Raw genomic sequence first — 26,367 nt, 5'->3', positions numbered from 1 at the left:
ACACCCTGTCCATTTTTATCAAGTAGTTTTACTTGGTTTACTTTATTTAGACTATTTGCTGAACATTATGCTAAGCAATCCTTACTTGTCCTACCTTATTTAATCTTCAAAACACCCCCATGAATGAAAAATCAATTTTATAGACAAAGTAACTGAGGCCACAGTGGATTAAGGAATTTATCCAATGAAGCATATCTAAGCTAAACTTCCAACCCACACTTTATTCCATATGAAAAGACTTCAAACCACTTACGTTTTCTAAAAGCTAAGTTCTTTTTCTTTCATTTGTTTAAATGTTAAATTTTAAAGTGAAGAAGGGCAACAAATGGACTCAAGAATCAAATTAATTTCTTAAAAGGGATTAAAGGAGGGGCTGATGTTCCAATAAATTGCCTTAGGAGGGCTGAGATCCACTCACAGCACATATAGAAAACAAAGGATTAATTCAGTGACTCATTTCTCCAATTATTGGATGCCTGTTTTCTGAGATCTAGGTTTAGGAAGACAAGATATGATTTTAGTCCTCGAGCATCTAACTGTAGGGAGTGAAAGTAACATTCTTTAGTGTCCTTTGTTGGTTGTCTGCTGATGTAATATTTAAGTCGGGTATCCCACCAAGGACCAATTGCCTTCCACGCGAACTGTAGAAGTTATAGGACTTTCCCCAAACACGCCAACAAATGGACTCAAGAATCAAAACTGTATGCTTAAGGCACGCAAATGCAGTTTACAGCTCGGCTCATGATAACAGAGTGTGGACGTTTCTTCGCAGGCTGGGCCCTGCTTGAGGCTGCGCCTAAACTGCAGCGACTGGGAACACATTCAAATTACGCGCTCTGGCAGAGGCTTTCGGGGACTCAAGTTGATGGCTGGCAGAGCACTCACGAGCCTTCTTCCTGGCCCGTGAGAGAGGCCTTTCTGGCTTTTGGCAACAGGCGGGGCGTGAACTCCATGAGCAGAAGCGATCGACCCCAGGTGGGCGACGCTGAGCATATCTGCTGTCGAGACCCAGAAGCTGTGCCCTCCACGCCGGTGGCTGCTACTTCCTGGTTGGCGTGCCCTTACCTGACATGGCGGCGAGTTGCCTTGGCCTGGCTCACTGCGCCTGCTCAGTAAACTCTGCCAGGGCAATCGCGTCTACAACCCGCCCCCACCGAGGAGGTGCCGGGTGAAGCCTGGGACACGGCGAGTCTCCGCTTCTCCTGTGCTACTTTGGGGTGTGCTTCGGGGCGGGGGGGGGGGGGGGCCGAGGACCAGCTAAGGAAGACCAGGACCCTGGGCCTTGCCGCGGTGCGTCCACCCCCACATCTCCCGGCGCCAAGGCTGCTTGGGCCCAAGGGTGTTGTTTCCTTGTCCCGCCTCCTCCTGGTCCCTGGCCCAACATGATACTGACCAAAGCCCAGTACGACGAGATAGCCCAGTGCCTAGTGTCTGTACCGCCCACCAGGCAGAGCCTGAGGAAGCTGAAGCAGAGGTTCCCCAGGTAAGTGCCCCTCTCTCCCCTCTGGAAGCCTTTTGCCTGCAGCAGCTGTGTCCAGTCACTCTTAGGAACCACGTGTCACACATGAGTTGGGAGTAACACAAGTGTCAGGAGATCAAGGATGGTGAAAAAGGTGTTTTTTTCACTTGCCTTCCTCACAAAACTCTTAATGGATGAGTCCTTTGAAGCCTCCCAAGGGCTTGCAATTAAATTCAAGTCTACAAATACTTACTTGATATGTGTTAGGTGGTGGGCACACATAGTAGGTGTTTCCTAAATGTCCAGTGGTTACTTGACAGAAACTAGCGATGGAAGATGGGTGACAGAGGCTTCACAAAGTGACATAATGAATTGTAAGTTCAAAAGGAATAAATGGAGGACCACTTTTCAGTTGGGCACTGGAAACAAACAAGGGAGCACAGGCCTAAAGGGGCCTCATACCCTTTGACTGGCTCATAATGTTGACTACCCAATTAAGTGATCTCAAGGGTGCTTGGTACACTCAGAGACTAGTACCCCAGGGGATTCCACTTTAAGTCATTGGCCACTTGAACAACTAGATCTGAATGTTTTTTTTTTCATATGTGTACATATTCCACATGTATTTCTGATTTCTCTCCTCCCCTAAACTCCACTTCTTTTTTTCCCCCAGTGATTTTAAGATTATCCAATTTTCTAAGACTTTAAGAATTATATGATATAGATTCCTTATTTTAGGGGGAAACAGATCAGTCATTACTCGAAGAACCAGGACAACCAGGTTATTGTATTTATGAAGTTAAAAGTATAAAATTTTTGTGTATTTTTTTTTTTTTTCTGAACTCCAAACCAATTCCAAACCTATACCATTTTGCTCTATGGCCTTGGGGCCTTGAGCATGGTTATCCCTTCATGAGGACTTTCCTGTCTGATGTATAGCTCTTGACTAGACATCACTATACATGTGGTTGGTTTATTTGTTTTTTAAGGAAATAGAAGTGATTGGATGATAGGTATTATGATAAAAATTGAAACACAAGTTGAAGGTATTTTATTACTACCTCAGTTTTCTGTTGAACTGGTTTTCCTAGTCTATAAAGTGAGGGAGTCTCTCTTCAATATTACCCAGATTGAATTTAGGGCAGTATTTATCCCTTTATAATCTTTAGGATTTTTCAGACTTGCTAACAGGGAACAAAATTGACAAATTAGAATTTGATTTTCTATCATTAACAGTTGCCAGTTTTGTTCATGAACAAAGAAACAGGTGAAGGCTGATCAGTCAAGTGAAAAAATAGATATTTCTGGGCAGTTTTAGAATAGAGCATATATATATATTTATATTTATATATTTATTTATTTATTTAATATTCTGGTCCCATTATGTACATATATTACTACTTTGTATTTTTGCTTTGCTTTCTCTTTCTTTCTTCCTTCTCTTTCTTTTTTCTGTCTTTTTTCCCTATAGAAAATTCTTGTGTTCTCTATAAGAAGTAACCTCCCCAGTACTCAGAGCAGCATTTTAAGAAGATTCCCTTCCTTTGGAGTACCATACTATCTTGCTTGTTTTTTTATGACCTTTCTTTCTTATTTATGATATGCCCAAATATTTTTTACTTCTCCCAAGTACTATTTAGGGGATAACTCATTTAAATAAATTTTCCTGTAGAAAGAGAATAAGTCAAATTAATTTGCAAAAGAAAGAATTAATGATCTATTTAGTAGGTTGGATCAGAATTCTGTAGCGTGATTTTGGAGTTGGTTTCAATCAATTTTCATTGCAGCACTCTTTTACTTAGTGTTGAAAAGGTTTTGGGTAGGCTTTAGACTGAGAACGTTGGTTAGGTAAGGATCTCATTATAATTTTTGATAGCTTGTAGAGGTTAGACAATGTCAAAAATTCCAGGGAAGGACTGAAGATGTAGTTCAATGGTAGAATGCTTGCTTGCTTTGCTTGCTCAAGCTTCTGGGTTCACCCCAAGGATATCCCAGAGATATTTAATGACCAAACAGTGCCTAGAATACAGTTTTTTTTCCTCTCTTAGTTTAGTGTTCTATACTTAGCTAAGTGTAACTTTAATATTAATATATACTTAGCTTTAATATTAATAATAACAATAGCAATTATTTTCTTGGTGGATGGCATTCACATACTTGGAGTTCTAGTCTTTTTTTTCTTCTAGTCTATTTTTTAGTGCGTTATCTTTGCACATTTAGTTTGTAGATCTTATTCCCTTCACAACATACTATGAGCATATGAACATGCTTCATGTTTAAAAATTCTTCAAAAATTATTCCAAGTAACCAATAATATTATATTTTAGTTGTATTATCCAATTCCTTATTGTTGCATTCAAAGGTTCTGTTTTTCTAATTTTTAACATAATTTTTATTTTTTGTACATATACAGTGTCAAATCTGATTGTCTTCTTTAGGCTTCTAGAAATTGGGAATGACCATATCATAAATTCTTACCCTTTTGGTTTCCAGATCCCTTTACACTATAAAAATGTGTTGAAGAAAAAAGAACTGTTGTTTATATAGATTTTATCTGTAGATATTTACCAAAATATAAATTAAAACTGAGAAATTAAAAAATATTTATTAATTTATTTGAAAAGCAGTAAACTTATTACTTGCTAACATTTTTATGAATAATAACCATAATTTAAAAAAAGTATTGAGCAAATGACATTGGTCTACACTTTTACAACTCTTTAATTCCTGCCTTAATAAAGAAAAACATCTGCTTTTGCCATTCAACTTGTTATATTGTATTTGATTAAAGAATATTAGAAAACTTTGGTCTCAGATATATAGTTGGAAAGGGAACAATAATAGACTTTGTAGATAATTGTGAATATTTTTGATATTATACAAAATCCAACAAATGGTATTTATTTATTTATTTTTTGGTGATGGGGATTGAACCCAGAGGCGTTTTTATCACTGAGCTGCCTCCTCAGGCCTTTTTATTTTTTATTGTGAGACAGGGTCTAGCTAAGTTGCTGAGGCTGGTCTTAAACTTGAGGTCTTTATGCCTTAACTTCCTGAGTTTCTAGGGAGTCTCTAGGATTATAGGTGTGTGTCACTGTACCTGGCAACAAATAGTATTTTTAAAAGGTCATTTGCAAAGTGGAATCCAAAACCTGAATCAGAACTTTTCACATTCTTGCATTATAGTCCTCTAGCCTGTTGTGAACTATGAATGGATCTTTTACCCATGCATGATCTTTATCATCATGCATTGTTCATTTGAAAAATATTGGTTGTGAACTCTTACAAAAAATCTTCCAAGTTTTGTCACCTTTTATTATACAATATCAAAAAATCACATTTGTTAATAGCGCCACTGGTCTCATCAGAAGTCTGTAAGATCTGATGCTGTCAAGCTTACAGTGATGGATATGAGCTTTCCAATATTTGAATTTTCCCTTGAAAGCTCAAATTTTATCGTTCGCAACAAATGCTATCAGTTGTTTTCCTGGAAGTGACAACCTCACGTCATTTATTTTTGAGAAAATGTCTGCCAGATACCCAAATCTGAATAATCATACTTTGTTCATTGTTCATTGAAGTAAGAATTGCATGCAATGGAAAAAGTGGCTAGTTCAGCACTCAAACAATCATACAAGTGCTTTCCCCTGAGACAACTGTCATACTTCAATATGCAGTAAATGTGCTTTGTATTTACTTATTGTCATATAGAATTTTAAAAGGACAAGATTTAATATAATTAGTGAATATTCTTAAGTGAAGCAGACACTCCCTCTCTTCCTTCTTTTCTTCCTTTTTTTCCCCCTGCAAATATATTATGGTGAAGAACATAGTGACTGCTAGTGCAATTATAGTGCTCTGGCCCAGGAACTGGCAGTCTTACCCACAGTTATTTTACCCTGTAAGTTCAAATGTCAATACAGGGGGAAAGGCAAGTAATATCTTACTATTTCTATAAAAATAGTTTGACCTAGTAGATCCCTGAGAGGGTCTCAGTGATTCCAGGAGTCCATCCACACTTTGTCAACCACTAGCTATTTCAAATCAAAGAGTATTCATGTTTTGAAGGATTTTGATGTGTATTGACAAATTACTATCAAAAAGATTGTACTAATCCTACTACTAGCAGAGCATGGGAGTGTCTATCTTTGCAACTTTTACCAGCATTGAGAAGAGTCAGTATTAATCTTTAATATGTTAAATCAAGAATGACATCTTGTAATTAGCATTTTTAAAATTATAATACAATCTTCATTTTTCAAAATATGTTTTGATCATTTAATTTTCTTCTTGAATTACCTGCTTAGTGTCCTTTGCTTAATTTTCTATTGGAGTGTTTGCTGTTACTGTTTGTTGATTTGTAGTTATTAATTGATCTGCATATGATAAGGCTGTTCATCTATTATCTGTCATATTGTTACAGATACTTTCCCAGTTGTTTGCTCTTAAATATTGTTCTGTTTTTGACAGGTTTAACTTAAATTTATGCTTTAAAAATGTTTTCTGCATTTATGCATAGAAAGTCCCTTCCTATCCTAACATAAAAAAAACCTTAAATTTTATTCTGAATTTTAAAAATAACTTTATTATTTTAAATTTTTAATCATTCTGGCTCAAATTTATTATGAAATAAATTTATAAAATAAATAAATGTTAACATATGCTAAGAAGTGTAAATGTAGTTTGATTTTGTCTCCAGCTTAATTTTTTTCTTACTCTCTGGCTTCTGGGGTAGCTTCATTTCTGTGTGACTTTTTTATCTTCACTAATATTAAAAAATTAGGTCTTTCCTAGTCATAACATTGAACTTGGGCAAACCTTTTAACCATTCTAGTCTCAGTACCCCCTATTTAAAATGAAGGTGTAGCACTTTGTGACTTCTAGTATCTCAACAACTGCAAGATTTACTCTGTTGTTTTAGGTTCTGCAGTGTTATAGTAATTGTATCTAGAACATGGAGCATACTTCATGGAAGTAGTTGTTGAGGACACATTTACTGATTTGCATTTTACAATTTTTTGCCTAGACCACCTTATTCAGGTAGAAACTCCCAGGCCAATCAGCTGTTACTTATAAGATTATATTTTACATTCTAATTTCTTCCCCAAACATTACATATATATTTGATTATATGTTATATATATTTTTGAAATGATTTTAAACTTACAAAAAAGTTGCAGAAATAGTTCAGAGAATTTCCATATACCCCATACCCAGCTTCTTTTAACATTTACATCTTATACGTAGTATAATTGTCAAAATCAGGACATTAATTTTAATGGAATATAGTTAATCTACAGATCTTTTAAAATTATTATCATAATTTATTTTTCTGTTTTTCTCCTCAGTTCTTATTGGTACATTATAGTTGTACATGTTGATGAGATTTATTGTTACATATTCTTAATATGCACACAATAAAACAATATAATGAAGAAAATACTACTCTGAGCACAGATCTTTTTTTTTTTTTTAAACTTTGCTATTTTTTTTTTTCACTAATCTCCCTTTTTTGTTCTAGGATCACACATTGGATTTAGTTGTCATATGTTAAGTCTGCTCCAATCTGTGATGGTTTCATACTATTTTCTTTCTCCTATGATTTTGATACTGTTTGTGTGTGTGTGGTATGGGGGATTGAGTCCAGGGATGCCCTGCCACTAAACTGCACCCCCAACCCCTTTTTTAAAAATAATTTGAGACAGGGTCTTGCTAAGTTGCTTAGGGCTTCACTAAATTAATGAAGCTGGCCTTGAATTTGTGATCCTTCTGCCTCAGTCTCCTGAGTAACCAGGATTAGAGGCATGCACCACTGTGTCTAGTGATTTTGATACTTTTTAAGAGTACTTACCTATTGTCTTTTTAGAATGTCCCTCTATTTGTATTTGATGTTTGCTTTCTTAGAAGTTAAATATTTTTGGCAACAATGCCTCAGAAATGATGTTGCGTTCTTCTTAGTGCATCATATCAGTGGTATATGACTTCAGATGTCTTTTTTTTTTTCAGATGTCTTATTATTGGTGACGATAACCTTATCCACTTTGTTAAGGTGATGCCTGTCAAATATCTCCACTGTAAGGTTACTGTTGTTTATTTTCCACTTCCAAATGACTTGTTTCTTACCACACTTTTCCCCAAGTGATTTTAGTATCCATCATTGGTTCTTTCGTGAAACAGTTATTACTGGTATTCATGTAATGGTGATTCTCTGTTTTACCAGAGTATTTGTTTAACCAGTATCATGTGCTACTGCCATTATATGTGAAACAATCTATCCTGTAATCAGCCCATGATTTTCATTGGGTTTATAGAGTTTTCCACCACTCAGAGCATTTATTCTGTAATAATCCAATGTGTTTACTGTTTGTGAACTATTTAGATTAAAAAAAGATAATATAATTAATTTTGACTTATTTGCAGTCTGAAGAAAGAGTATAAGACATATCCAATGACTATGACAAATGAGAATCATAGAATGTTAGAAATCAAGGACTTGTTGAACAATTCCTTTGGTTATGGTACGTTAAGTAGAATTCTCAAAGGAGGAGATATACCTTTGTTAGAAATTCTTCTGCTGGTAAACTAAGTCCTTTGGCACAAGTTCTCTGAATTCCCTTAGCATGCATTAGTTATTTAGTTGCTGTTCTACTGAGTTGTAAATCAACCCCTGATATTATAAATCTCTAAGCAGATAATTATCTATACCTATTGCTCTATCTTTGCCCATAAACATTGTACTCAAGTTTTTCTGATGTGCCTTTCACATTTCTAAGCCTGATTTTTTGTATTGGCCCACAACATTTTCTACTGTCTTCCCACTCTTAGATCAAAACATAGGTAACCATTCATTCATATGAGTGGCTTTAAATTCTGTTCCTGTGGAATATCAAAAGTAGTAGTTAAAAACTTGCTTGGCTGAGCTCCTTGTGTTTAAAATAATGTACTTGGTTATTTACCTGTTTTAATAAGAAAACAAGAGCCAGTGATAGTTCTACTATATATTTCTCAGTGTTAAACTTAGTGATTCTTGGTAGTGATTTAGGGTTCCAGTCTGGTTAGGAGTGGGCTAGGTAAGGGACAAGCACAAAACTTTACTTAAAGTTACATTTATTTGGTCTTGGTTTAATTTAGTGCAATCATTGGCTGCAGTTGTCCCCGCACCCCCAAAAATGCTCCCTATGGGTGCACATGATACATTTGTTGAAGATGTATTGACTTTTCCTATAAGAAGTCTTGTATTCCACTGTTCTTGCTTCCTATAACATTTTGTTCTTAGGAAATGACTTGGTTCTCTCTCTCTCTCTTTTTTTAATCTGACTCACAGTTGTTTCATCTGTAAAAGGGGGGATCATTTCCTTAGCTAGGAAGTAGAGGAGGCACAATTCAAACCCAGGTATCTATCCAGAATCTAATTCTCACTCTGTTGCCTTTCCCTGTTCATTCCCCTAGGCCATGGTGCAGATTATGTGAAACATGGTGCATAAAACACTTGACACAACTCTTGGAAAGTTTTGAAGAATTGGTAAAATATGATTATTGTTTAGTCCTTGTCTACAATAGTAGAAATGTCTGAGTATAACTTTTTGAAACATAAAACCCAATTTTACTTTAAAACAAAGGCATTAGATTTTGCAAAAAATAAAAACTATTTACATGGATTGGTTGATTATAAGTATGGTTGTGAACACATAAGATTTGATCATCAGTTGAATATAACCAAGATAACAGAAACTTGCCTTCAGTATTTCATATTTGATATATAATGGTATTAAATTTTTTTCTTCTTTTTTTGGTACTAGGGACTGAATCCAGAGGTATTTAACCAGTGAGCTATATCCCCACATCTCCAGGCCTTCTTTTTTCTTTTTTTTTTTTTTTTAATTTAAAGTTTGTGACAGAGTTTAAGCTACTGAGGCTGGCATTGAACTTGTGATCTTCTTGCCTCCTGAATAGCTGGGATTACAGATGTGCAACAATATGATTCGTTAAAAAAACAACCTTTTTAATTTAGATTCATTAATTTTTAAGAATCATAGTAGATTATTGCAGTGGATAATTGATACTGTAGGGCTTGGTTTACTAAATTGAAATATTATTCCTTTTGGCTTTGTACCTTTCAATTGAATTGGAAGTTGATTCTCAATTTGTGGTTAATTTTCTACACTTCTGATAATGTTGTGGTAGGCCTGATTCCAGAATAATGAGTGAGAATGCTCATAAAGGGAGAAAAAGTCTTTTATTGTAGTGGAAATTCTATTGGTGGTTTTGCAAAAGAAATATAATTAATTTCCATGACCTTCAAAAATAACATTAACTCATACACTCACTCACAGAAGATAACTGGGGGTATGTCTGCATTGATCATTAATTAGGTTGAAATGTCAAAGAAGAAAATATTATTTTGTGTTTTTTCTTTAATAATTTTTAAAAATACAGTTTTTTAAATTTCATAAGACTTCAGGTTTTTATTTTGTTGCTGCCTTGTAGTTTATTTTTATTTTATTTTATTTGTAGTTTAGTTTTAAAGACTCCTGAAAGGTTATTTTGTTAATGTCTGGCTCCCTTGCTTTCTAAAGGACTTGTATAGCTAATATTAGATATTTGTCCTTTTTTTGGATTTGTGTAGCTACAAAGTGAGATGAGCTTGAATTATTGTAAAGGAATGTTTGAAGAAAACTTCAGATAATGTTATTCTGAGAAGAAGCCATATGCTGATTATATTTCTTATTAGTTTTGGGGGAAGTTTTCATGTTCTTAAGAATAGTGATTTCATTTTTAAATCTATATTCAGTTTTCTAAGGAATAACTCATACCACAATGGTTGCTTGTAGAATAAAGAATAATTATGTATTTCCTTAGCAAAGAAGATTCAATAAAAGTACAGGGTAATAATATTTTATTGTTTAACTTTCAACAAATATAAGCTGAATTTATCATTAAGTTTTTTTTATACATTTTGTGCATTTTTGCCATATTGGTTGAATTTTCCTTAAAAAACAAAATAATCATTATAACATTTACTTTTCTAGAGTAAGTCTGAAAAGTATCTTACTATAGAAAAGTCATGACAATCTTATAGGAGATGGGTAAATAATACATTTTCCTTTGTTTTAATTATGTTTGTATTGAAAGGAGGTGGTTTCAAGTGTTGGATTGAAGACATTTTTCTCCTTTTCCCTCTGTTAAGTTAGTAAATTTCTTATACAGTGAGGTGGTTTGCAGTGAATATACTAAAGTTGTCGTGTGGAACTTCTAACTGAATGACAACTCTTTATTTTTGGGGGGTGGGGAAACAGAACAGACAACTAGATTCAAGATTGTCGGGTCCATGGGTTTGAAACCAGAATGGAACAACTTGTGCCCCATGTTTATTTAAGAGGGGTACCTGATGGTCATGTATCCAACCCTTTCCTAGCCACTCTGGGAAAATAGGACCTGCCTTAACACTTCTCTTTCCTCTCTTTTTCTAAATATATATACACACACACACACACACACACATACATACACACACACACACATACACTTTCCTCTCTTTTTCCAACTATATATATAAATAGGACCTGCCTTAACTTCTCTTTCCTCTCTTTTTCCAACTCTCTCTCTCTCTCTCTCTCTCTCTCTATATATATATATATGTATATATTTATTTATTTATTTATTTAATTTTTTTTTAGGTGGACACAACATCTTTATTTTACATTTACGTGGTGCTGAGGATCGAACTCAGTGCCTCGTGCATGCTAGGCGAGCATTCTACCACTGAGCCACAACCCCAGTCCTCCAACCCTATACTTTTAAGAGGCATATATTTAGTAGATCTTCCTCATAATCCAGCACTTCTTCATGCCAAGGAACTGTGACATGGTTTGCCACGCTTTCAAGTACTATTTCTTGGCTGAATATGAGTATATAAACTTCATATGGTGTTTAAACAGTAACTTGATAAATATCTGGGGTCTCATTGAGATAACTGAGGGCTCTGCAATATTTTATCCAAACCAAAATGTTAAGATTTCTTAGGAATTGTATCATGGGTTCGAAATATTGTAATTCAGTTGCTAAAATGTTTAAAACATTAAACTTAGAGTAATAAGTTCAAGATCATTAGAATAAATATTTTGAAACAATAATTTAAATAGAGGAAAATGTAAGATAGATTCATGGTTTTTGATATCATTGGGCATGATATGTAAGTAGTGTCTTTCTTTGGGGCATTATGATATGTAAGTACTGTCTTTCCTTGGGGCAGTTCTGTGTGAAGTCTAGTCTTATTTGAGGTTGTTTTGGGAGCATAAATCATACCCAAGATTGAGACTTAAAATACCTGGTGCATTGTCACTGAGTCTTCCCACCCACAGTTTACATTTATTTTTTATTTTCAATTTTTTGGTTATTTTTAAGACCTCTCCTTTGCTCTAGGAACAAGAAAGGATAAGATAAGCCAACTCTAATCTTGAATTTGTTTTATTTTAGGAAATAGGAGGTATAGCAGACCTGTGTTATTTACAGTGGTTAGTATTTAAGACTGTTGAAAATCTCCAGATTTGCAGCTAATGCTGTATAAGAAAGCAAAGTATACTAACTGTGGGGTGCAAGTATTTGGTTAAGCTCACTTATGACATAGCAGTTGACTTGCTTCTTCCCCAAATCTGCCTAACAGTATGAAAGATTCAGATTTATACTCAGCAGGTTCATGAATTACTGTTTGTCATGGATATTTTGGTCACTTTCAAATAGTCAGAACTGGGCTTGTCAATCAAGGAATGCTTTAAGATGAATAGAAATGCAGGATGAACACACTTTGTGGTTTGACATTCATGGTTGTGCACCTTGGCCTCCTTTGATTCTTTAGCTTATGACATGGAGTGTAAGACTCAGGGGGAATAAAGCTCTTCTCAGGTGGTCTCAGTATAGATGGGATCTGGGAGGTGAAGTATTACAGAATTGTGTCTTCCTACAACTACACATGAAATCAGACTTTTCAGTTTTCTGTTTCTGTTTGATAATATTTGTAGGGAAAGCTAATAAAACTTGAAACTAACTTACACTTCCAGTCTCATTTAGCTAAGATGCTAAATGGACTAGAGACATGAGACATATGAGTCAGACTGCTTGTTGTATAACATTAAAAAAATCCTATAGACTCTTATACCCTATATATAAAAACTTATATGTAACAAATAATTCACAAATGTCACTTTTTCATGAAGTTAAAATTATCTAGACCCATAGTTTATGAGGCCAACTAATGCATACATAATGATAAAAATAATTTTAATCTCAAATTTATAATAATTTGAATTTTTATTTGTACCTTGGCCCAGAAGGTCCTGAGTGCCTCGCTCATTATTTCAGACTCAGTGACTTACAATAGAGTGAACTAGTTTTGGGTCAAGATAGCAATTACAGATGATCTGATCAAATACATTAACAGTATAAATGCAAAAACTGAGTGTGAGTACTGCCCCACGATTTGACTCAGGTTCCTAATTTGATTAAGTTCTGGAGGTAAAACTCTCCATTCATGTCCTTCAGTTGGCGAACAGATTCCTGACCCTCTAGGGGTCAAGCAGATATCATTGACAAGTGAATGAATGAGGCTGACCAGGTTGGCACTGTGGCAAGATAAAGCATGATTTGTGCACTAAGAGGCAGTTAGCTACCCATCGCGCCAGCCTCCTGCTGCCAGGCAGGAATGTGGTCTAGTGCTGCCAGGTCTTCTTAGAAAGCAGTTCTGGGTTTGACATTTTTTTTTTCAGAAAAAAAAAAAAATATCCTGAGTTTTAAATGTTGTCAATTTGTTTGAATTTTTAAAGCACTATGTGGGCCAACATTTTCCTGGCCAAACAGAACAAGTCTGTGGGCTGAATTTGGCCCACAGCCAGCGGGTGCTGGAGCTCTCTCATTCCCGCTCTTGAGAGCTGATAGTGAGCATCTTTTCCAGACTCTACAAGCCGCAACCTCACGTTGGTAGTTGAAATTCTTTTATGGTGAGGGTGTTGATACCACAGAAATTGGCAAATGGCATAAACCTAGGCTCTCCTTCCCAGTGCCTCTGCTTTCTGCCACCAACCCAAAGACAGTTAAGCTTCAAACACCACTATGATAGTGCACAGTTTGAGACTTTTGTACTATATATCATGGCTCCCTGCCATGTATCTTACAGAAGTTTCTTAACCCAGTTTGTTCTGATTATTATAGCCCTTTTTTCCTTGGGCTCAAAATTCTTCCATCTGTATCTCATTTTTTAAATATATATATATTTAAATATATATATATTTGTGTGTGTGTGTGTGTGAGAGAGAGAGAGAGAGTCTTGGTCTTTTGGTCTTTCTCCTTATTTTTTCCCCACCATAGTTAGCGTGGGAGCTAGAATTTCAGTCTGGTACCTTAGCAGTACCTAGTATATTGTAGGGATTATAATATATTTCCTAATGGACATTTAATTGAACTGAGCTGAAGAAATGCTGCTTCTTTTATTCTTAAAAAGCCATAGATTTATGTCTCATTTAGGAAAATTAATCCCTTTCACAGTAGATTAATTAGCTAAGTTTAGAGACTTTAGAGTGATTTTTTTTTTTTTTTTTTTTTGTAGGAATTTGGAAATGGTGCATTGGTACATGTGAGGTTTTATCATGTCCAAAATTATTTCTAGAGAAACTTCGGGTTTAGACATTACATTTCAATTGCCAGGTATTCCAGTACAAAAAGTAAATAAGCATCTCTGCAATTATGATAAAAACCAGTGGGACATAGTTAATTGATGCAAATTGATTTAGTATGTAGTTTTCTAAAGACTAAATTCTTTTAAGTATATTTAGATAAATTTATCTTCTACATCTCTAGTATCAGTAATAAATGAATACAGCAATATACAACTAAAACAGAAGTGGTCAATAAAATTAACAGTGTTAGGCAAGACTAAGTGTATTTTAGAATGACAAATGAATTCTGCGAGGTAGTTAGCCAGTGACGTAGTACTGAGTTTGGCAAGTTACATACCCTATGCTATATCTAGTTTCATTTATTCAGCTTTCTCTGCTATGGTTAATTATTTTATAAATTTATATGAGGCAGAAGTCTTATCATTAAGAACTCTAAGAGGCTGTTTACAGTTTTTTATTTTGAAGGCAGTTTTATATAAGAACTTGGTTTCTGGAAATAGACATATAAATTCTGGGTTCATGACCTGCTGGGTAATCTTGGGTAGGTTTTTTCACCTCTTTGTGCCTCTGTGTCCTTATTTATAAAATGGAGTTATTATGAATTTTGAAATCAACTAGTACATGTAAAATGATTAGCACAATTCCAGATACTGCGTTGGTTGCAAATACTGTTGTTATTATTACCATTATGTTTTAAAAGATACTCCTTTCAAAGTATAGTTATAATAAGTAGATTCAGAAAATTAGTGCTGAAAAAATTTTTGCCTAAAACCAGCTCTTTTATTTTCTAGGTTTTTAAAATGTCTTTGTTTTGTGCTTAGGGTGACAGGAGACCTATTTTTAGTAAATTGTAAAGTTGAATCCCCCTGCCCGTGATAATAGAAAAGGGTAATATGACATGATTATTACATAAGAAAGATTAAGAGAATGTTAAAACCAAACTATATTAAGGTATTTTCTAGCCTGATTATTTTTTTTAAATGCAACCACCTATATTATTAATTTTTTTTTTACTTTCTTGCCTAAAGTTGGTGATTAGGCCTTTATTAAAGACACCCGGGTAAATCCCAGTTTTGGAGGCATGATTCTGCTTATCATGAAGTAGCTTGAAGAGTTCACCTATGTCTTCTGGGACCTGGAGATTTTTACAAGATGACCCAGAACATCACATGAACATAAATGTTGATTTAAGTGTTAAATATAGGTATTAATCAAGGTAATTTGAAGAATGAGTTTTTTAAACAGTTGTAAAATCATTTATCTTACTAATACCAATTATAGGAGACCACTGGTCAACACAAAGAAGTTGTGTAAACTTTTTTTAAAAAAAATGTCACTTTATTATTCCTTAAAACTGTGGTTTTTATTAATTATAATGTGTTCTAGAATGCTGCTTTCAAAGATTTCCTTTAATCTTATTCTCTAAGTTCTATTGGTCATATAATTGCAATAACAATGAATTGGGCAGTACAGTTATTCCTGCCCTTCCTTTTCTCCTTTGTTTATCAGAGAGCATATTTCTCTAGGTTCTAGGTCAAAGAGATGCTCAGGTGTAGATTGACTTCACATAAACTGCTTAGGCCAGATTAGAATAAAACTTCTTAAATAGGTTAGAGATCTTGGTATTTGAGAAAATAATACCTAAAAATTTGAATTGCATTCTGATAAAAATGTTGCCTATACTCAAAGACTGTGGAAGTAAAAGTGATAATTATGTCATGAATTGCATTTTGGGGGACAATTATTTGCTATCAACTCTTTTGAAGCCTTTAAATAAGAGTTTGTTATTTTATTTCATCTGTCAAAAGTGTAAAAAGTCTAGATTTGGTGCATTGTCATGAAAAATATTTTATTCATGTGATAGCTTTTGGACAATTGTATTCTGCACTGTATTACAATGGCACAATAAATTGCTGAATATACTGTCTGCTGAATATGACTTTACCATGAAAAATTTGATGCATAGAGAAGGAAAGGTTGGAATATATCAACCTTTTCTGACAAGGGACTTTGAATTTTGACCTAATACAGGTGACCTTTGTGCGCAATAAAAGTGAGCTTAATCTTGAGGTTAAGGTTGAGGTGAATAGCAGGGCAGTGTGGTGGAGCTTATGCTGTCTGTAGGTGCTCAGAGCCTATCAAGCTATTGGCTAAATGGGAACCTGGCACTTTTTTTTTTGTTGTAGGTGTTGTTTTTAGATTTTTTCCCCCCACATTTCAAGCTTATTTATAGAAAATTGTTTGGCTCGTTAATACTATTCCATTTCCTCAAAGCTCAGCATTGTTTAATTGTGGTAAGTTCATCTGTTTCTGTAAAGTTTACTGTTTCTGAGTGAAAGGTATGAGTGTGCTATTATAATCTGTTTCATAGATAAGCTATAGCTAAAAATAAAAATGTTCTATGCCTCATAGAAAAGACAATGGATGTATGTAAACTTGAACTGAAAATATATGTTCTTTTAAAATTTATTTCGTTTTAACAGTTTAGACTTTGTCATTTGACTTTGGAATTGTCAGATTAATTTTTAAGTGGTTTATCCTTTTATATAGATTATAATTAAGTGAACTCATGTGAATTATTGTCTTAAAAGGCACAGGTGATTTAGAGATTGGTTAGTCCCTTGGAATTTCCTTTGAAGTACATTGGCTAATTCACTTACATTATAATAACATAGCCTGATGTGCTGATATAAAATATTTTCAAAGTTTTACCTGTTATACCTAGAAGGAAAATTGTTTTAAAACATAAATTTCACTACTATATACCTCACCATCACATACCTTGGCTGTTTTGTCATAAATGAAATTATACCCTAGCAAACATTAGGCCTCCAGTGTTACAGTATCTGAACACCTAGTGAATATTCTCCCCCAATAATTGGCTGGAACAACAAATACTTGAGGAGAATGTCAGAGACTCTAATGGAAAGAACTTCTACTTTTTTAATCGAGCCTGCAAAATATATTCCCTGGGACTGATCAGCTCTGAAGCACTGAGGTTTGATGACTGGAATGGCAGGAAACCATGCTTTCAGGACATAACGAATTGACGAGGCCATCCATCATTTGTTAGCATACGCTGAAACGTGGGCTATGTGTGCAGAGGCCTGTGATTTAGTAAATACTTGGGAGATGAATAGAGCTTACACACAAGGGAAGATATTGCTGTCCTTCAGCAGCCTGAGACCCAGGCGCCTGCTGAGAAGGCCATCTGACGGCACATCATCAGTAACTGGCCTGTCACAGTCAGCGGTGCCCACCGACCATCACCAGTATATTAAATGCATTTTTAATATCTGCTTCAGTAGATTTAATGAAGAAAATTTAGTTTCCATACTCCAAGCACTGCTTCTTCAAGTGTTAGAAAGCACGGACTCTTGCCTGCACACAAAAAGGGGAAGACCATGCTGGCAGTTAGGAGAGTTGATTGAAAAGGAGATTCAGACAAAGTAGTGCACATACAAAAAATGCCTTTAGTAGAGTCGACATCTCGTTCATATGAAAAAGCTCATTTAAAATAAAAAAGGGCTTTTAGATTAATTTATTAGCCTCTAATTCTCTATTCTCACAAGCTCTTTCCCTTGGAAGATTCAGCCGACTGGCAAAGGGCTATAAACCTACTGCTCTGAAAGCAAATATTAAAGAGTTGACATCATGGTTTGGCATAATTTATCAAATGTATGGACAGAGAGACTCAGTTTTAAATTATTTTGTGTTTTGAGATACTACTGTTTGATCCTTTAGATTTTTGCATGGGAATATTATAAAGGTAGTGTTTCTCACAGTTGGTTACTTCAAAGTTTTTTGAATATTGAACATTACTTGTTGTTAATTTGCAGGTATCATTTCAAAATGAGTGTGAACAAATGAGTTACCAACTTGAGTTAAAGTGCTTTTATACTATTTTAGACTATAATGTTTCTTTAAAAATTGTAATTTTGAAATGTTCTGTATTTTTGATAAGGCAGAACATATAGATTTGTTCTTTTTAATGAGTTTTGGTAGTTATTATTTACTACAAAACAGGAAGTCAACCAATTAGATATTTTTGCAGGCATGTACTTTAAAGGTTTCCCTCTTTAAAAAAAAATCCAGAATATGCTCTCATGTTCACAGAAGAAGAAGCTACGGAATGGGACCTATAAATCTGATTCCTGCATGTGTCAAAACAGTAATGTATTAAATGCATATTATTATAAAAATTTAAGACATGTCTTAAACACACTTACATTTTTATAACACATGGCAATATTAAATAATACATTTCCTTGTTAGCATCTGTTTGCCTTCATTGTTGGCAAGACCTATGATTTATTGCTTAAATTAATGACCAAAACCATTTTGGACCTGATATATGCCCCTAAGCTTATTACATCACTAAATAAAATAAAATGTATGCGCTTGTGACAGAGTTATTTTTATAATTGTTTATCCCTCTAAGTGCCCTATTCAGTGATTCACTGAAAGGTTCATAATGGTTGGCTTGTAACCAGAATATAATCTCAGAAAGGTAAAATATATTTCTTGTCTAGAAATAAAATGCCAGAGTGATGGTGATGATAGGGGTTCCTGCAAGAATTTGCAGCAGACTGGTTCTTTTCTTCAGCGCTGTTAATGAACTCTTGCTGATTTTTTGATATGTAGCCTCCCTACCATCATCTCAACTCTTGAGGCTGTCTACTGATGCCAGAGCTCACCTTCATATAAAATAATTTTGATCTGGTCTAAAACTTCAAGGCTTAAATTATTCTTAAGATTTTGCAGGTGCCATTATCACTATGCCTTAAAGTATGCTAGGTTATTTACCTATTTTTAGTTCTTTTCTTTGGGGAAATTGGAACTTTATGGATTTATATATTGAACTCTATTTGACTTCTTAGTCTTTATCTTTCCTTTTTGAGAGTGCAGTATGGTAGACCCTTCAGTATTTTTACAATAACCTGTTATTCATCTAAAGTCACTCTGCTCCTGATTTACAATATTATATGGCTTCATAGTTTTGTTACTCCATATGAAGTTTCTCATTGACTGTCAGCTTTCCTGTCATGCAGTGGTAAGGTCAAATTTTGAGATGGTTCAGCCTTGTTTCTGGACTGCAGTGTCTACACCTTGAAACATATGGATCTTCTTTGGGTAACTGAGTATTACTGTGGGAAGATTATTATTTTGCTGATTCCTTGGGGACAGTTCTCATTTACCTTATTACTCACAAATGAAAACCAAACTTAATTCCTAAGAAAGATATTTCTTAGTCTTCATCTAACTTTTATTGCATTTTAAACAAAATATTCCATTGGAAGCCAAGAGTTTTTTTTTTTTTTTAAATAATAAGTGGACCTGATAAACTTTTTAAAAGAGTTTTCTTAGGCCATGTTTTTCTGTTTTTAAATATTTATTTTTTAGTTTTAGATGGACACAATATTTTTATTTTTTTACATTTATGTGGTGCTAAGGATCGAACCCAGTGCCTCAAGCATGCTAGGCAAGCACTCTACCACTGAGCCACCCCAGCCTGAGACCATATTTTTCTTGAAAAGCTCTACTGGCCTTTTCTGTTTGGCGCTTTCCTCTCCCATTTCTGATCTTTTTACCATCCTTTTCATTTCCTTTGCCTTGTCTGGGATACCTAACCCCAGATAAAATATTTTAAAAGAAAATCAATGAAAAAGGCTCTAGGATTGAGCTCTAATCCTTCTTTCCTTTTGTCTATCTTTTGTCCCTGCCCCTTTCCCTCTCTCCTCCTGTCCTCTCCATTCCTGTCCTGCCGTTCTCCATTCAATCTCTCCTACCTCCCCTTTTTTTTTGTTTCTTGAATGTTAGAATAGATCCACCAAGACCTTTTTTTTGTTTTTAATTTTTTTGCTCTGACCATTGTTACTTTTACATGTTCCTTTATTTTGCTTTACATTCCCAGGATTGTGAATATCTTTGGATAGGAGCCGTGTGTTTTACCGTGGTTTTATCTTTTAGCTATTTCTGTTAGTGCCTAACAGCATGTTGTATCCCTTGATGTATTCAATGAATTCTTGCTAACTTTCAGGTATGGGCTAGTGTTCATTTTTATAATCTCTTTGGAGGAAAGGATGACTTAGAAGCACATTGGATCATTGTGCCATTATTGTTCTCTCTAGTACCATACAAAGGGCTTCCTATACTTTCCTGAGATTGTTTCTTAAGTTTTTTCTCTCTCTCTGGGTCAGGTATTTAAGTCCTATTTTAAAAAATTAAAATATTCAGTAGGCAGCTAAGTGCTTAGCCTAATGTTCTCCTTAACACCAAATGAAAGTAAATAGAACACAGACAAGGAACCATTTGTTATGTTTTAGTATATGAAGCCATGGCTGTGTAAACCTTAACCTTGTAATTTTGTGAGTTCCACTTTATCATGTAGCTAGCTGTAAGGGTAATCAAAATAAATCACGGGAGGTGAATAAATATTTTCTAGTGCATTCTCTGTGCTTTCAGAAGTGATGCTTGATCCATGAAATTTTGGTAAGTGTATTAAATAAAACAATGTGATGTGCACTGTGTCAGATCTGATAAATTATTCGGCATAGGACATTTATACAACATATGTTGAGCTGCTACGTGAACAGCTTAATGACTATAAATTATGTTAATCTGTCTTGCCATTTTTATATTTTGTTAAAATTGCACAATTTGTGGTACAGATATTTATATATTTGTGTGTAGGGGAGGGCAGGGATAAGAAGGCAGCAGAAAGGTGCAGGTCATCTCCGTGATGTTCTGACAGCGATCCGGGGCTCCTCAGCTGTGCAGTGTACATAACACAGATGTTGGGGAGTCATCTGTCAGCCATGCCTCTCCTATGGAGTTAAAGTTCTAGAGGGAAAAGAATTTGACACAGTGCTGTCACTGTTACATTTTCACAATAGAAGAGCATGCAAATATTGAACCTCCTGCTTAGCAATAGTGCCCTGTCTAATGTCTGTGCTGGTTAGAATAAAAAATCATGGGTGCATCTTGGGCTCAGAGATCTGACAAAGGTCATGCTATGTTGGGCATTTGAATTGGAAATTGTCTGGACGTAGATTTTATAAAGCTCCCACTGTTGTGTATGGGGAGAATTTCCGCAGGGTTTTGTCCCTGGAGAGGCCTCTTAGGCCCTTTTCTGTCCAATGAATGAATTTAGATGTGAGGTTACTCCTGCCTTAAAACTGTTAAGTTCATTTTGCATACATCCCTAGAGAGAAAAACTGGCAGATGCTTTTATCTTGGAAGTGTTTAAAAGAAAACTGCAGAGCAGGAACAAGAGAGAAAAGGGGCCCTGTGTGGAGTCCCAGAACATTTTGGAAATGGCCAGTGTGCAGTTTTCATCAGTGTGAGGGCGGGGTGCAATATGGTGCCTGTGGCTCACAAGGGAATATGAATGTTGATTAAGCATACTCCCAGGCTTTGAAATTCTGAACGCAGTGTCAGAATAATGGATGTTGAGCAAATGTCAAGCATTTGTTAATTTCTCTGTTATTTGGAGTTTATCTACCATGATCAATCAAATAAACTAGTGCTTCTCTCTTGTGGCATGTGTCATTGATATGGTGATTAGGTGGCTAGAGAGACCTTCTGCTTTTTTCCAGGTAACAGATTATAAACAAGTAGACAGAGCTTTTCAGTTAAAAATTTCTCTATAGCTTGGTTTAGTAGAAATTTGAATTTTAACTGAGGACTTTGGTGATGGTATAAAAATCCACAGTTACATGCCAAAGATATTAACTGTTGTGCTTATACCAGCAATGCTTAATACCAGTGTCAGTGATTCCATCTCAGTATAGTTTTCAGAAGTTTATAAAACTTTGATGTATAATTGGGTGAAAGAATTTGATCTTGAATAAATTCTGATCTATTAACATTTGTAAGTAAACTTCTTGATCTATTTGTATTTTTTACTTTTTTCCCAATTTCTATAATTAGTTGTAATTTAGTTATTGAGAAATAGTAAATAGATTTGTTTCATATGGTACAAAGTAGTATCTTTCCATTATTCTTAGGAAGCAGAGCTACACTGCTTTGATGAGGGTCAGAACGTCCTTTTCATCATTTACTTAACTGCAAATCATTGCAGAGTGGTAACATTTGGAGGTAGGAGGAGTAGTTTTTCTTTTATAATGTGAATGGCTTTACCAGTCTAGAGGTTGACATCATATCCCTGATGATAGTGTAACTTGGATTGAAAGGGGGTCCTTCTGGCTGGAATTAAGACAGATTTGCTATCAGAGAGTTGATATTTTCCTGTTTCCCATGTTCGTGTGTGTGTGTGTGTGTGTGTGCACGCGTGTGTGTTGTGTATGTGTTTTGGTACTTGGGATTGACCTTTATCACTAAGTGACATCCCAGTTCTTGTTATTTTATTATACTTTTTGAAACAGGGTCTTGCTAAGTTGCTGAAGCTGGCCTCAAACTTGTGGTCCTCTGTCTCAACTTCCCCAGTCGCTGGGATGATAGGCACATACTACGTGCTTTACCCAGTATTCTTGTTTTAATCTTAGGCATGTAGTTTACCTGATTCAGATTGCAGTTAGTGCCATGCTTAGCACAATGGCCATGCCAAATAAGTACCTCTGTGATTGGTAGCATAGATATTTCTGTGAAACTGGACCTCCTGAAATGTTGTGACTCCTGTTATAAAACCTCAGCGAACTTTTCCTTCAAGAGATTCACAACTGAGCATCTATAGGTCACTCCATAGCCTGTGTGGTTTCTGGTGTGGTCTTATGATTTTGTCAGTCTACCATGATGTTCCAAATATGACAATTTCCCAAGTTTTTTTGTTTGTTGATGCTTCTTCAGGTCAAAATGAGCTACCTTAACCATCTATATTATAGACCTTTGGTTTTGGCCTTCTCTGGCAGTATGTTTTCTAACCCTCTGAATAAAATCCATGTGTCCTCCTTGACACAGAGGGTCAATGTGCTGTTTTTCTCTACTGCCTCTAGTATCATAAAAAAAGACAGCAGTGCTCACTGACTGAAAGCTCACCATGAATAACACCCAATTTCCTGACCACAGCATCACTGAATCATTAACTTACATCATACATCATAATATTCATACTGTTATTGATAGGCAACTCTCCATTTTTTCAATGTAGTTTAGATTAGAAAGGTATGTATGATCTTGTCATGATTTATAAATGATTGTATAATCATAAGGAAGAATTTGATTTCAGTTACTACTGATTCTTAAGCACATATCAGAGGGAACAGAGGGAATTCTTCCTGGTATTCAGTGGGAGAGTTGATGATTTGGGTAGGTGGTGCCACTGCCTATATATAGCCTATTAGCCCTTGCACGTCTTGCTTTCCCTTAACTCTTCTTATGTCCTTGGACAACTGAATCAACTGAATCTTTCTTTTCTCCCACATGTGCTGCAACTATAAAGAAATGGCTCAACTTTTAAAAACTACTAGAGTACTATTGTATCCTACTGGATACATGTTCTAATGATAGTCAAAACACTTTTGGGACTTTTGTTTTAACAACAGTTTTTAGAGCTTGTAGCATAAGCTTCCATACTTTCAGGGGTGACAAACCTTAGTACTTTGAGAGTGGATCTAGTATTTGGAGACAGACATCGTTAAGTCTGATAAATAAGGTGGCTTATGCTATAAGGTGACCATAAAGTCTGCAGACATAATTATTTCTCTTTGTTTTGCAGTTCAGCATCAATAAATTCTTTGTTATACATGACACTATTTCTAGATTTGGTGGCTACCCTGTATATGGGTAAGATATAAGATGTAACTATGAACTTGAAGGAGAGATTCACTGAGGATTCATAATAGGGGACAGATCATTTCAGGAGATTCAGTTTTGTAGAAATATTCATGCCACGGTTCACAGAGGTACTTATTAGGCATGGTTATGGTTGGTAGGTACTGCACTAGTCTCTGAATCAGGTAAACTACACACCTGAGATTAAAACAAGAATATGGCAAATAGGAAAAAATGCTAGATCTCTAATCACAAGTCTGTCTTGATTCCAGCCAAAAAGTTTCACATACAGATTGCCTTTCAGTTTAAGTTACCCTGTCCTCAGGGGTAGAACAATTACACATGGTACCTACTTGTAAAATGGTTCTAAGGTCACTCCCAAAGATGACTTCTGTTTTTGAGCAAAACCAGCATCATGGGTGATGAATGCAGACACTCCATTTCTCCAGGATTAGTACTTTGGCCCAAATAATTCAAGTGAATTAATTCTCATCAGTTAACTGAGAAGGTGCATCTAGTTACATTACCCTTTTACTTAGTAAGCACCTACTCTCTTCCCATAACTATTAACCCTTATTTTACCCCTTCCCCCTCTCCCCGACGCTTTTCTCCTTGCTCCTCAAACATAGATTAACTACTAAGAACTTTGAGGCACCTACATTTCGTCTTAATATGTTTCCATTACCCACATCTCTGGTGGTGGTTAATAAGGCAGACATTTTAGGAGAGGAGGAAAAATGAAAGGTTAAATAATCTGCTAATAAGATAGTCACTACTTGAATACCAGAGGTGTAGTTCAATATGGGATTTTCAATTAAAACTTAAAAAACTGTATTTACGTAGAAAGAAAATATAGTTCTGGAATTTTATCCTGTAGTTTATAATACATTTTCATAAAACATTCTTTTTCTTGTACTGGTAAAGGAGTGGAAGGAAATACTTGTATGGCCCTCAGTGTTAGAATGAAATTTATACATTATTATATTTTATTTTTTTTTCTCTTTTTTTAGTATGGACTTCATATTTGTTCAAGAATTGCATAGAAATCACAGTAATTCTATGAAATTCTTTACAACTATTATATCATTAAAGTTTTTTTAAAAAGTGAAGAGGTAAAATTTATCATTCTTTTTGGAAGGCACTTTTTTGTATCATCAAATTGTAAGAATCACAACAAAAGGCTAAATAAAATAGGAAGACTGAGATGAGAGAGTTATTGTTTCTTTATCAGTTTTTGTAGTGGGAACAAAAATGTTAAATGTCATTTTGAGAAATGCATTTGTGAGCATCCATAAATTCCTTACTTTGTTGATGTAAATTGATAAAACTTTTTTTGCCAATATTTAAGTCAAATAGAAATTTAAGTAGCTAAGTATACTTAAACATTATTTGATGCTTAGTAATTATGTATCTGGTTTTAATGTTTTTTCAGCAAAACATTATTAAAAGACAAGTTCCCTGCAGCAAATGTTTAAAACCTTCACAATATTTGGGATTCAAACAACTAGTTAGAGTGTGATCTGAAACTTAGGCAGCTTGTCTTGGGATTTGATGCTGAATTCCACCCTGAAGAGGGTAGTTACACATGGCTATGTGCGCCCGACACATGCAAATACAGTAGCAGCATGAGGTCTCTGTCATTAACAGTAATTTATGTAATGAAAGCCACCTGGCTGTTTTTTATAATTAATTGCTTGTAAATAATAAATTTAAATATAATTTATAGTTTTCTAAATTTGATTACTGAATAGACCCAACAGCAAACCTAAAAAAAAAAAAAAAAAAAAAATTGGCAACTGCATGATTCACTTTCATCACATACACACACACACACACACACACACGTACACACACACATATATACACACATACTTGTGTGTGTGTATATATATATATGTATGTATGTATTTTTTTTAAGTAAATATCAGTTAAAAATATTTGGAAGCCAGTGGTGAGAAACTAATCAAATACTGCTAGCTTTACTCAAATTGAAATGCTAATTTTAAAATAGTCTATTTCAAAAATTTAATTTTTATATTATTGCTTCCGTTGATCATTTAAAAAGCATTTCTACCTATAATTTAATACACACAGAAGAAAGGATATTATTTAACAGTGATGATGCAATAAAACTATTGAAAAAATATTCTTTCCTCTATTTCATACAATTCCAATTATGTTTGAAAAGACTAATTATGGGGAAAAGCACTTAAGCACATATGATGAGGTATTATATAGTATGGTGGTAATCAGAATTTTACCTAATAGATCTACCAAGCATTGTATCATTAATTTAAGAAGATTTTATTGTATTTCTTTTTGTGCATGTGGCCATGTATGTCAACTGCCAAAGAATTTTTTTTTTGATGTAGTGGAAAATATCACTGATTTATGTGACTTAAAGAGAAAAAGGGGATTTAGAGCTCTGTGTCATGTCCAGTCCCACCCCCCCACACACCCTCCCCCCTCCCCCCAAAAAAAAAAAAAAAAAAAAAAAAAAAAAAAAAA

At 34.8% G+C, this 26,367-nt stretch overlaps 1 protein-coding gene across 7 annotated transcripts in view; it reads left to right on the top strand.

Moving 5' to 3' along the window:
• Nucleotides 1–933: 933 nt before the first annotated feature.
• The window catches only part of Cdin1 (CDAN1 interacting nuclease 1), a 222,771-nt gene continuing 197,337 nt past the window's right edge, over nucleotides 934–26,367 (top strand). Inside the window, exon 1 of one of the 7 annotated variants that reach the window (XM_048793126.1) lies at nucleotides 934–1,483. In XM_048793126.1, the coding sequence (XP_048649083.1) occupies nucleotides 1,383–1,483 (101 nt within the window). In that variant the 5' untranslated portion in view covers nucleotides 934–1,382. The remainder of the gene's footprint in view (nucleotides 1,484–26,367) is intronic. The other 6 variants (XM_048793127.1, XM_048793130.1, XM_048793128.1 and 3 more) reach the window with 6 other exon arrangements.

Source organism: Marmota marmota, unplaced genomic scaffold, assembly GCF_001458135.2.
Source record: "Marmota marmota marmota unplaced genomic scaffold, marMar, whole genome shotgun sequence".
Lineage (NCBI taxonomy): Eukaryota > Metazoa > Chordata > Mammalia > Rodentia > Sciuridae > Marmota > Marmota marmota.
This window is presented reverse-complemented; position numbering and strand designations above follow the sequence as displayed.